The sequence below is a fragment of the Pygocentrus nattereri genome, chromosome 4 (genome assembly GCF_015220715.1).
Source record: "Pygocentrus nattereri isolate fPygNat1 chromosome 4, fPygNat1.pri, whole genome shotgun sequence".
NCBI classification, from domain to species: Eukaryota; Metazoa; Chordata; class Actinopteri; order Characiformes; family Serrasalmidae; genus Pygocentrus; species Pygocentrus nattereri.
In genome coordinates, this window is record NC_051214.1 from 47,218,590 (window position 1) to 47,231,723 (window position 13,134).

The 13,134-nt window shown below is 39.0% G+C and overlaps 1 protein-coding gene across 2 annotated transcripts in view; it reads right to left on the minus strand.

Moving 5' to 3' along the window:
- tagapb (T cell activation RhoGTPase activating protein b) overlaps window positions 1–12,848 on the minus strand; it is a 30,833-nt gene extending 17,985 nt beyond the window's left edge. For both annotated transcript variants that reach the window (XM_017695662.1, XM_017695661.1), the window contains exons 1-3: window positions 12,719–12,848; window positions 4,734–4,819; window positions 4,180–4,350 (exon numbers count right to left, since the gene is read on the minus strand). In XM_017695662.1, coding sequence (XP_017551151.1) covers window positions 4,180–4,350; window positions 4,734–4,819; window positions 12,719–12,763 — 302 coding nt within the window. In that variant the 5' untranslated portion in view covers window positions 12,764–12,848. The remainder of the gene's footprint in view (window positions 1–4,179; window positions 4,351–4,733; window positions 4,820–12,718) is intronic.
- Window positions 12,849–13,134: the final 286 nt, after the last annotated feature.

Genomic DNA, 13,134 nt, shown 5'->3' on the forward strand with positions numbered 1-13,134 from the left:
TAATATCTGACTTTTTCCTCCTACATTTTGAGAAATCTGTCGCTCCTTTTGGTTTCTGTGTGTATAAAAACGTAACATGTCAAAACGAAAGAAGCGCAAAGCCAGAGCACCAATCAGGGCCCAGCGGTCACTTTGTTTAGAGCTGGTTTTGACCTGTTGGTCATACCGACCCAGTGCAGCACGCGGTTCAACGTCAGCGCAGCAGCGTAAAACTTTGGGAGAGTCTGTTCAACATAAATGATGAACTAACCTAACTTTGTGTAAATAGAGCTCAATATAGAAATATGTCCACATATGCAGTCGAGACTGACGCGGCTTTTTTCTGAATTTCTACAAACACCATTTCATTTTATAGTAAATGAGTTTGGGCTGGTTTATGTTTATGAACAGACGCCTACAGATCAACATAGTAAAGGAGCTCATCTGTGATCCTGAGTTTAAAGCCAGTTTTTATTCAACTTAAACTTGGAACTAAGTTGTAAATAAATCTGAAACTGAAACTTTGCTTGTGTGTAAAAAGTGATTTCAGAGCCACTCGGTTCTCCCTGATGGAAACTGTTTACCTTCAGTGTTTTGTGCTTCTGATCATTTTAATAGACGTCAGCGTCACTAATTAATGACGTTCTATTAAAAGACTGGTTTACCAAGAGAGACGCTGGAGGACTTTCACCTGAAATGAGTTCATGAAGCCAGTCTGGTTATAAAAATGATAACAGGACATCAGAGCCAGAATTACTCTTTTAGTACTTTTACTTTATACTTAAGTACATTTGAAGGGAAATACTTTAGTACTTTTACTCAAGTGGAGTTCTAAAGGGAGGAACTTCTACTTTCACTGGAGGAATATTTTACCTTGGGTGTCTCTACTTTAACTCAAGTACATGATTTGTGTACTTGGTCCACCTCTGGTTTTGCCTGATCTGAAATCCCATGGACTCACCAAATATTGCTGTGTCTGCCATGGGCCGCATTGTGCCTATGACACAATACATTGGCAGAGCTGACTAGCATGTGGATCGAAAAATGTTTAAGAATGTGCCGTTTTCCAGCTAAACGTTACTAGGTGAAGGTTCGCTGTGGTTAGGCTAGTAAAGTTAGCAGAGGAGTCAAATGAATAGAATTTATCTTAAAGATTTTGTTTGCATATGATGTCTGCACATTCACACTTTGTGCTTTGTGTTCCTTGTTGCTCCGTGCTGCTCCTGGAGGAACGTAATTTCACTCCACTGTGTACTTGTACAGAGATGGAATGGCAATAAAAGCCTCTTGACCTTGAGATTTCAGTTTGACTGACTGCCCCTCGAGTGTAAACATATAGATGTTTGTGGAGTTTAGTATTGCATACTACAGTAATATTATCATTATTCTGCTAAATATCTGGGCAAGCAGTGTCTGCTAAAAGGTGACTACTATGAAATATGCAGGACAATGTCAAAAATGAATGAAATACTCCAGTAACTGCGTAAAAATCAAAGATGGTATGAATGCTTTCTGGTTAAATCTGCAGAGGCTATGCGAACTAACTAAAGTATGAAGTATGTGAAATACATGAAGTAACTGGGATGACGTAGCTGAATAAAATGTCAGTAAGTTAAGGCAGTTAAATATGCAGTAGCTGAGTGAAATATACAGTAAATGAACAAGGTTAAATCTTCCCAGGAATGTCAGTTTGTAAACTGTGAATGAGCAACTGCTCAAAATAACAGGCAGTTAAACACACCAGTAAGGAAAAAGTCAGTGAAAGAAAAAGGAGGTAATGTTTGCATATTGAGGGCTGCGCTGCTGTGAGGAGGGCTCCTGAGGGTCACTTTGTATGGCCATGCTCCTGGCTTACAGAGGGACTGTTATTATTGCTGTTGTTGCTGATGCTCATGTTGTTATTAGTGTAGTTGTGTTGCTTGGTGTAAATTGTATCAGAGGAGGGTGCAGCTAACTTGTGGTTAGAAATGTGTAGCCACCTCGAATGTTGTGTCCTCCCACGTTACCACTTCCCTGCATTATGTATTGGGTGAGCAGTGGACTGGGCATTTCTCACTGCTGTGGAAGTGCCTGTTTAAAATAAAAGAGCATTTGCATGTATGCACAATATTTTATGCATATGCTGACTCTACAATGTCATCGCTGGCAAAATAAAAATCATATATATATATATATATATATATATATATATATATATATATATATATATATATATATATAAATATAAAGTGTGTGTTAAGATAGATTCTTTTCATTTGATTCCCTTTTTAACATAAAAAGACTAAAAAAGGGTTGCCATTCAGTCCTGTACACATCCTGGAGTCAGTCAGCTTTTATTTATTTTTTTACTAAATTAAGCTGATAGGTCACTGTGTTCACCAGGCAGACGAAGGCAGATAAATAACGATCCAAATCTCCGCAGTTATCATGTTGATGTGCTGCCTAGGGCCTAAATGTGACCAACAGCGCACCTTTGACAAACAAATGTCCCTATGTTGAGAGTGGACATATCAAACCCACTGTTTCTGTAGAGGTGGCCTGACTGGGCAAAAAGAAACAGTTTAATCATCAAAAGAAATGCTAACATGCTAAAATGTTGTAGCACCTTCAACCCATTTTGCATGTCAGCTTTACAGTATTCGTTTTGCAGCATTTATTAGCTGGGTTGTTCTGAGAAGGACTTGTATTATGAAGGCAGGGATAGCTGTGTTCTGTTAGTTTAGGAAGTACTGAGTAAGTCTAACACTGAAGGTTGGAAAAGCAAGACACAGTTAGGCTCAGAGCGAATTGTTAGACAAAACTCTCCTTATGTATGGTGTAGATGTGGCCGGCGAACAATCGGAAACAGACAATCGAGGGAAATTCTACTGAATAGCATCATAAAACTGTGATCTCTTTGACGTCTTGGAGTGTATGTGAGTATCGGCAGTTTGTAAACAATGAAGCATGAGCCCTGCCAATGGTCAAACAATCCTACAATCCAGTGCAATGTGACATCAGTTCCCAAGCATGTGGCAAGACATAAACCCACTAAAGGCCAATGCAGCGAATTTTCCTGTGCTCTGCTGAATAGAAACAGACAGTAAAAGTTGATATAGCACAAGACATTTCACTGCATGAGCAAACAGTGAAATTACCAGCCTGAATCATCAGCTCAGCAGTCGAGAGAGAATGGAAGAAAAACGCACACTTCGGCACTGTATACACTCTCACACACCGCTGAGAGCGCCACACCGAGAGCTGAAATACAGTCTTACACTCTGATCAGATGAGAAGCGTTTTGGTTTGAGACGCATTTCCTGCATCTGAACGGGCTAAAGACATTCTGAGCAAATGTGAGAGACATGAGATGCTCACAGCTCAGTGAGCTCCAGGAAGAGACAGTGCAACTATTATTAAGATAAAAAGAGTCTCAGAGGGCTCCTGTCTGTACAGTGCCAGTTCAGGGGCACAGCTTTCAAAAATGTTTTTCACACAAATGAGCTTGTTTTTGAATTTTTGTAACTCAACATATCAAGTGCTAAGCAAAAATGGATTATTTGCTGTTTAATCCACTCTTCTTTAAAATTGTGAGTTCTTTCGCCTGTTTGTTATTAACATGGATATAACAAAGCTGTAAATATGTACTTCATGGTTCAGTGGCCGGTTGTCACCTTGATGATGCAAATCAATAATAAGCATTTCTATAGCAACGTGAATTGAACTTGAATATGTGATACTACCTCAGAGCATCCAACAATAAAGGCAGCACAACACTTCTTTTATACAGTGATGGGAAACACGAAAGCACACAGAAAGCTCCAATTACAGATACTGATCCATTTCACTGACCAGCATACACATGAATCAGTTAAAAGGGCCAAGGAACAAGGAGGTACAAGGTAGATGTTTCCAATAAAGTGGCCAGTAGTAGAAGTACAAAGTAGGTGTTTCTAATAAAGTGGCCAGTTAGTGGAGGTACAACGCAGTTGTTTCTAATAAAGTGACCAGTGAGTGGAAGTACAAGGTAGGTATTTCTATAGAGTGGCCAGACAGTGGAGGTACAAGTCAGGTGTTTCTAATAAAGTGGACAGATTATGGAAGTACAGGCACCGTGTTTCTAAAAAAGTGCCCAAACAGAGGAAGCACAAGGTAGGGGTTTCTAATAAGGTGATTTTGGAATAAAGTAAGTGAGGTACATCATTAAAGGGGGTAGCTTACTTCAGCTTAGCGATGACCAGCACATCACTGAGAAGAAACAGATGTCTCTCTCTGGTCTTCAGTCCTTCAGTCAGCTGAACAGTGTCATCCAGAAGCAGCTCAGAGTCCTCAGTGGCCAAACCGAGCACAAATGGGCTCTGCTCCACAGCCATGGGGAACGGGGCCTCCTCCCTGTACAGCACAGCAGCAACACGAGCCTTCATTCTCAGTTAAAAGCAAACCAATTAGGGCCACTTGTCTCACCCAGCACCGGGTCACTATTTCTCAAATGTATATCAAACGAAGAAGCTGCTGGTGTTCTCAGAACAATGGACCGACCACCCCAGAGTCCAGACCTCAACATTACTGAATGTGTTTCAATGGGAAAACGCTAAATCAACTTCTAAGACTGATCTTTGGAAGAGTGAAACTGAAAGTATCCTGGAAAAATGGAAGCTAGAGGACACGCTGAGCACAACTGACTCAGAACATAAAATGGAAACTGAAATTAGTCCTTTACAACGACTCGCCCTTAATCAGACTTCATAAAGACATTAAAGTGTTATGGTTCATACCTTATAGGGGACCAGGACATTCCCAACGCCTTTCCAAACATCAGGTTGGGCGCTGACCGTCTCCTCTGGGCCAGACTGCGCAGGTGCTAAATTAAAACAATAGCACACTGTGTTTATACTTCAGCAGCATTATAAAAGAGTTCATAACAGACTAAAAGGGTATCAGCCTTATACATATGCAGTGACTAACAGCTGTTACAAGCAGCTATAGTCAAGTCAAATCAAAGGAGATCTTGGGGTCTAAAAACCGTCTAGAGAAAGAAGAGAACGTAAAATATAAAATGTGCCATACCTGTTGCATATTTTTTCAAACAAACAGTAATTTAGTATTAAAATGTGCAGATGTGTGCTCTCTGTGGAGGATGCGTTAACTTACTTTCACTTAGAAAATCAACACGACATGTAGTTTGAGCAGGGGCACCCAGACGTTCGCATACGGCTGTAATGATTCACTGTAATTACTCATAGTAAAAGTTTTATCAACAACCTTCACAGTCCGATGTACTCACTTCAGTTGTCACGTCAGTAAAGCAGGCATTTTCTCTGAATTCTGAACTTCGAAACTCTCTGACAAGATTTGAAACACAGAATTTTGTGACATAAATGCCTATTTCACCGCAGCCAGCAGGCACCCAGTGTGTAAACAATGAGAATGGCCTTTAACTGGGCCGAAGTTTTCCAATTTCCCCAATTACCCACACTCGGGCATTTCTAACACATTACTGCCCACTTCTGGCTAAAGGGCTGATTTCTGTTTCACCAACTAAACAGCTAAACAAACAAAACTGTCTGCTTGTATTTGTGTTTGTAAGTGACAAACAAGCCCATTGAGTCTCATATCACTGCCAAATAATTACACTGGATGTGGATCAGCTGCTGATTGCAAAAGACTGTCGCACAGCTTAATTACAGCACATCCTGGACGGGGACCCCTCGTCCGCACCGTTGCATTCTGGGACAGTCATTCAACCCAAAACAATGAGCACTTGTTCCAGCACCGCCGTGAAAAACAATATGCCGTCGTTTGCATGGATTACAGCCAACTGAACACCAAGACAAAAGAGGCTTATAAAAGCAGACAATAGTATTTTATTCAGGATGTACTACATTAAATGGTATCAACAAAAGAAATGAACTGTATAAAATCTGTTGTTTGACATCATCACTGGATGGAGAAATTAGGTTTTCCTAAAAATGTTGTTCAAGGATTCTTTAGTGGTTCTTTTACAGAACCATGAATTAGACTTGATGGTTCGTCAAGGCTACAAAGTTCCTTGCACCAAGAAAGTGGTTTTCAGATTGATGGAGAATGTGTTGTAGAGCCTTTTTAAAAAATGGTTCTATGTAGCACAAAAAAGGGTTCTTCTACTGTGGCAAGTTTGACATCGTAACAATGGAAGAACCCCTTTGGGTGCTACATAGAACCATTTTCAAAAAGATGCTATGTAGAGCCATTTACAGCACATTCAGTAGAGCCCACAAGGGAGTGAGCTGTGAATAACGTCACGGCTGTGGTTCAGCTGCAGACACAAGTACCTCTAACATCTCATCACAGCTGCGATGTTATTCACAATAACACATGATCTGCAAAACAGTGGCTCACATGAACTTCACTACTGGCGACTCCCTCCGCCAAAAAAAGTAGTCCCTCTTTGCATAACAGATAGAGCCATGAACCTGTCACAATATCAGGTTCAGCTCAGCCTTTTTAGAGTTTGATGAACCTGAACTTAATTTTGTTCCAGTCAGTCTATAAAATATTCTGCAGCTGATCCTGTTTGCTGGATTATAATTTGTTTCTGGCCAATTCTAGTTTGTTTAGTTATTCATAGCTGCTGAGAAAAGATTGTTTAAGGGTAATGACTCGTTCAGAGTTTAAAGGGCAGTCGTGGGCTGGAGGTTAGGGAACTGTATCCGGAAGGTCGCTGGTTCGATCCCCACAGCCGACAGCACATGATTGAGGTGTCGTTGAGCAAGACACCTAACCCTCCAACTGCTCCCAGGGCGCCGTGGATAGGGCTGCCCACCACTCCGGGCAAGTGTGCTCACTGCCCCCTAGTGTGTGTGTATTCACTAGTGTGTATGTGGTCTTTCACTTCACAGATGGGTTAAATGCGGAGGTGAAATCTAAAATGACCATTTTCTGTTTTTGCATGTGTTAAAGCAACAGCAGCAGCGTCTACCGTATTTTTCGCATGACCACTTTATTTTGAGATTATGGCTGAACTATCTAGCTGGAGAAAAGACGCGTCATTCAATTCAATGTTTAGCTAAGCCAATTGATGGCTTAGTGAAGCTGTGTGAAGCTGAAAGTACAGAAAGCACATGAATATTATGAGCATTAACCTTTCAAGAAAGTGCAGAGCTTCAAATGACAATGTAGCCTCATAATTACCACTTGAAAATGCCCAGTTGTTATTGTTGAAATCTGTGCCTATAAAATCCAACCAAATGAATAATTGCCAGTTGAACATCCCCGGTTACTGCTAACAGACTCAATTAACTAGTTTAGACTTTCTTTATAAGTATATTTCTATATTATTTATGCATTTTACTATCTTATGTACGTGCTTCGCCCTGACTGGAGTTGGCTGAGCAGGTCAGCAGAAAACAAGCTAACGCTCCAATAATAAAAACAGAGTTCAATTTTCAAGTCTTAGAGGAAATTCTTAAAAAACAGAGAAAAAATAGCTCAGACCAGCAAGCAATCCACACTGGTTTAAGCTGGTTAGTGCTGGATTAGACCCAACATGGTCATGCTGGTTGGCCTGCATACCAGCATCCAAAATATATATAAAACATATGCTGGTTTTGCTGGTCTATGTGGTTTTTTCTAGTAGTGAAGGTAAAGAATATGGTACTTGCGTGTCTGTTACGATTAAAATATTTTATTTAAACTGAAGCTGACATCAAAATTCAACATAACACTAGCCAACTAATTTCTACAGTCTTTCTTCTATTTTTTTTTTTAATGTATTGCATCATAGGTACAGGCATGCTGTAACACAACAAATGTTGAAAACACCAAAGAATAAAGATGAGCAATGGAACCAAACAGGGTTATATGCCATAAAAGAATCACTTTTGGTTCTCTTTCAAAGGAAAGATGCAGATGAAGTAGCCAAAAGGAACATTCTAGGGGCCCCATATCATGGAAAACTGATTTCGATGTCTACAAGAGATTCAAATAGCCTATATGTGGAAACTAAGCTGCAAAATGTCCCATTCAGAGTTTGTTTTTGTGATTTCAGTTCATTTACATACACTGTATCCTACAGCAGTTTAGCTCCAACCTTTCACACTGAAGCTATAATGAGAGTTTCAGGACTGCTTTTTGAATCAGTCACAATACAGGGCCAATCAGAACTGCACTCATTTACATTTATCAGTCTTAATGGCACATTAACAAGAACAGACTGTTTAATACTAAGATATAATGATGTATTAGAAAATGGTCAATCAGAATTGTCCAGGCTGAGGTCTTCTCTGTGGTTCTTTATAGATGTAAAAACTGGACAGTAAACAAGTGAGACAGGAAAAATGTAGATGCCTTTGAACTCGGGTGTGAAGAGGACCTTTGAGAGAACCTTGGCAATAAAATGAATAGATCCTCAAACAAATCAAGCCTCGTCTCTCACTCAAAGCTCAGATACCCAAACTAAAGGTCTCATTGTAGAAGAACCGAGAAGATATATACTGAGAAGATCTTTCTGCTTGGAAGAGTTGGAGGTGAAAGAGGAAGAGAGACATTTAGAAACAATCAGAAAACAGGAAATTCTGGAGAAAAACTCCAAAGTCCATAGAAACTACTTGATGCTATTTAATAATTATAATAATAAAAATGATAACAACCAAATGTTACAATGTGTCTAATGACCCCTCACAAAAAGCTCAATAGATAAAAAAAATTAATCTTGAAGGAATTTTAATAAAATGCATTTTTGTAATTTGTAATAAAATACATTTTGTTATTGTTTTGTTATTAGACCTGTAATTAGGCTGTATGTTTTGGGGCTCTTTCACATCAAGAAAGGTAAGTACTAAAACATGGCTTATATTTCTGATGGCTGCTCATATTCACAAATGATTTGAGGAAATTATAAATCAATTACTTCACAGCACAGCTTCAAAGTTTTCTTTTTTACTGCCTACATTTACTATGTCTTAAGTTGCTCTACAGTGCCCTGCACCACTACAGTTCTTTCTCTTAGCATAATACAATGATAGCATTAAAAAAACTATTTACATAATTCTGCCCATTAACCAAATACAGTTAACCAGCCAAAGCATTGTTCCTCCAGCCATCATGGACACAGAACATAAAAAACACTTCTTCTTCTTCTTCTTCCGGCTGCTCCCTTTAGGGCTCGCCACAGCGGATCATCTGCCTCCATCTTGCCCTATCCACTGCCTCCTCTACTTTCACACCAACCATCTCCATGTCTACCTTCACTACATCCATAAACCTTCTCTGAGGTCTACCTCTTCTCCTTCTACCCGGCAGCTCCATCTCCAACATTCTTTGACCAATATATCCACTATTCCTCCTCAACACATGTCCAAACCATCTCAACCTGGCCTCTCTGGCTTTATCTCCAAACTGCTCCACCTTCACTGTCCCTCTGATCTGCTCATTTCTAATCTTGTCCAGCCTCGTCACTCTCAACGAAAATCTCAGCATCTTCATCTCCGCCACCTCCAGCTCAGCCTCCTGTCTTTTAGACAGAGCCACAGTCTCCAAACCATACAGAACTTAAAAACACTGATATGACAAATTTCTGTAATTCGGTCACGTCTGCTTGGCTTTAGTTTTATGCTACTCTACTCGTGCTGTTTTGTGCCTGGACAATTTCTAATAAAGACAGACAGGCGGTCGTGTGAGAGCTTGCCACTCCTTCAGTGAGCAAGCATGGGAAGCCATACAGTTTCAGAGTAAATATAGTTAGATATGTACAATTTAAAGCCCTTTTCCAACAACAATTTGAGTTTGTGCTTTTTCAAGATGGCAAACTACTTCTTATTTTTGCCAACTCCTTAAAGAATTGTGTATATAAAAGAGCCATAATCAATATATTTGTAAGGCTAACATTAATGCTACACTAAGTGGTTTTATTCTTATTTAACTCATTAAAAGTACTTCATTAGTGTTGGTGTTCCACAGGTGTCCATGTTTGGTTCTCTTCTGTTCCCTCTGTGTGTCGCTATTTGGTCAATCTATTAACAAATATGGTGTCATGTTTCGTAGCTATGTAGAAGATATCCAGCTTTTTATCTGTTGAGACAGATAGCACTGTCCTAAACACTTTGATTTATTGAATAGCCAATACGGATGAATAAAATTCTTAAATGTAATTTAAGGCTAAAACAGAAATCAGAACTTCTTGCTGGTCGGACCAATGCAGACAGAGAGAAAATTACGAGAGAAATTGTAGTGAGGAAATTGTGTGTACTTTTTGATTTTGAAGTCTTAAAGTACAAATCAACAATATTACTTGATATGTCCTCCTTTACCTGAGAAACATTGTTCAAATAAGACCATATATTAGTTCCCATGATGCTAAGAAGCTGTTGCTGTTTATTAGGTTGCCAAAAACTGACTGAACGACTGACTGAGATGAGTGATAATAGCAAAATTAATATTTTACCCATTCTTGTAAGAAGTGTTCAGTTAAAATCTAATTAAACATCACTAACACAGACTTATAATTCTAATATGTCAGTAATATTGTATGGCTAAGCTGCAAGCTACATTTTACATATATTAAGTTAATGAGACTCATGGGTGAAACAAGCTTACTAACCAGGACTGATCTACTGTCAGTTGATATGATGGCACCAGTCATGTTAACCAACTTGTTCTCTATGCTAGTATTAATACATCCCAAAGGAGATACATGACCTTCTCCCCATTTGAAAATAGGTTTGACTGTTAGGAAATGTTCTTAAAGTTATGTTCTTAAATAGTTTTAAATTCATAGAATGCCCCGACATTCCTTATGGTGTTCCACAGGGGTCCATCCTTGGTCCCCTTATGTTTTCTCCATTTATTGCCACTGTCCAAAGAAAAGCATGCATCTCCATTTTGCAGATTGTCATTTTTCTTCATTCAATCATTTGAGCGCAATGGATGTCATTTACACTGTTTCATCGTTTACATTAGCTTATATTACAAGTTTGAAAAGTTTGTGCCTTCCCCTATAAATTTACTTTTTTGGAGATACATGACAACAACAGTATATAACCACTTGGTCAAATAATTAATAAGGTATGAACTTCCATAGCTATGCAGACAACACCCACCTTTACATAGTACACTCTGACATACTTCAAAGCTACTGCCATGGCACCAAACATGGTAATTAACTTGATCTCTATGCCAATCTATGAAAATAACCTAGGCTGTTTGGAACATTCCTAAATTGCTTTATTCTTATTTAATTCATAGAAATCATGACATTGCTTATGGTGTTCCACAAGGGTCCATTCTAGGTCCCCTTCTATTCTCTCGTTATATGTTTTCAGATTATTAATAAATATGGCTTCAACTACCATAACCAGGCAAATGGCACACAGCTTTATATCTGTTGATCTGAACAGCACTACTGTCATAAATGACTGGCTGCATAACTTATGTTTTAAACAGATTAAAGTAATCGCACCCATGGATGAAGCAAGCTTACAAACTAGGACTGATATAATCTCTGTTGGTATTATGGCACCAAACATGGTAATGAATTTGATCTCTATGCCAATATCAATACGGTCTTAAAGAGATGTAATGCTCTCTCTCTATTTGAGCTTTAAGCATAAACATTGGGTGTTGTGACGGACTTTAGCAAAATAAAAGTGGATAAAGATCCTGTCAGAAGAAACTCAATCATACTAAGTATGGTACATAGGCCAATCTAAACACTGAAACCACTGCTGGTATTGTTTCTCTCAGAGGAAAGTTAGTGGATTTCACAACTTTTGCTATGTAGGCACGTAACTACGATTGTGCAAATTAGTCACTTCAACATCACATGCTCAGACTTCTAGATACATTTCTTCATACTACCTTTGAGATTCACATATTACACAAAAGATTTTGAGAAATATTAAACTTTTTGAAGAATCAGATACAGTTATTTTCCACGTAGCCTACTTGTTTAGAGCTTTTACAGCTTACAATTAAAGGGGGAATTCCATCAGTTTTTCAACTTGTAAATATAAAAAAAATAGGCATTAAATTTAATGGTTGAGATGTAAACAGAGGCATTCAGAGTGGTTTGGTGTGAAATGCTTTGTTTTAGATAAACTTACAAAATCCAAACTGTGGTGATAGGAACCAGACGATCACCTCTAAAAGCAGAAAGCTATTATTTGAAATGGTAATGAATACACTGCCTGATGTCTGGCACATCGTTTTTACGATAGTTTTGTAAAAAAATGTTTGACCTAAAACACTTTTTAAAACTCCACTCATAGTGAAGAACCATGTAGGGCAAACAGGCCCACAGAGCAAACGTATTTTTTCACATTTTCCACTATTTCACCATCATCATCAAGTATAAACCATATATAAACTCAGAAGACATGTTTCGGTTCACTGGTGCTTTTGGATAGTAACTAAAATGGTTGTAGTCATGGTGACCCCTGCTTCCTAACACCTCGGTTTCTCCACAATGAATCATTTCACATCAAACCGCAGTTTCCCCTTTAAGATTCCCATTTAAGTCAGGCAGATTCAACAATGTTTCTCAAAAAATCAATTACGTGAATCTTAAATATAGTTACTATGAAGTTATCCAGACTATTTAGATAAGAGGTATTTAGACAATAGGCCCAAACCTTGCATGTTGAATTCCCCTAACCTGTAAGCTGTAAATTAGAAGTTACAAAATATAAAATAAATCCAAAACTTTCATATTAATTGGACTGAATTCAAAAAGTGCTGATTGATTCTTCGTCTACCATTCGAAAATTAGCATATTAAAGCTACTCACTGGTCGTATTGGTGCAGCAGCATCATCGTAACTTCCCCTCCTCATTGTAACAAACAGATTGGCATAGCACACCAGAGCACAGCTCAGTACAGTCCGGCAGCACTAGAGCTTCTCAACACGCCAGTGACCAGAACGCTTCAGACTGAGCTCCTACTCTCCCCGGACTCCTCCAAGAGCTGCTAATGAGGCTGGAAACAATGGAGGCCCGGGGGGGGGCAGAAAGAGGAGGGGGTTCCGCTTGACCTGGTGAAAAATAATCTGGCTTTGAATGGGAGCAAAGTATGCAACATTTTTACAACATCTTATGTCAAAAGCCACTAGAGTTAGATTTTAAGCGCTGGCAGACATAAGCAGCTCAGGATGCTGGTTTAGAGGGTCAGTTTATTTAAAGTCAGGGTCATGGAAAGTCCTGGCTT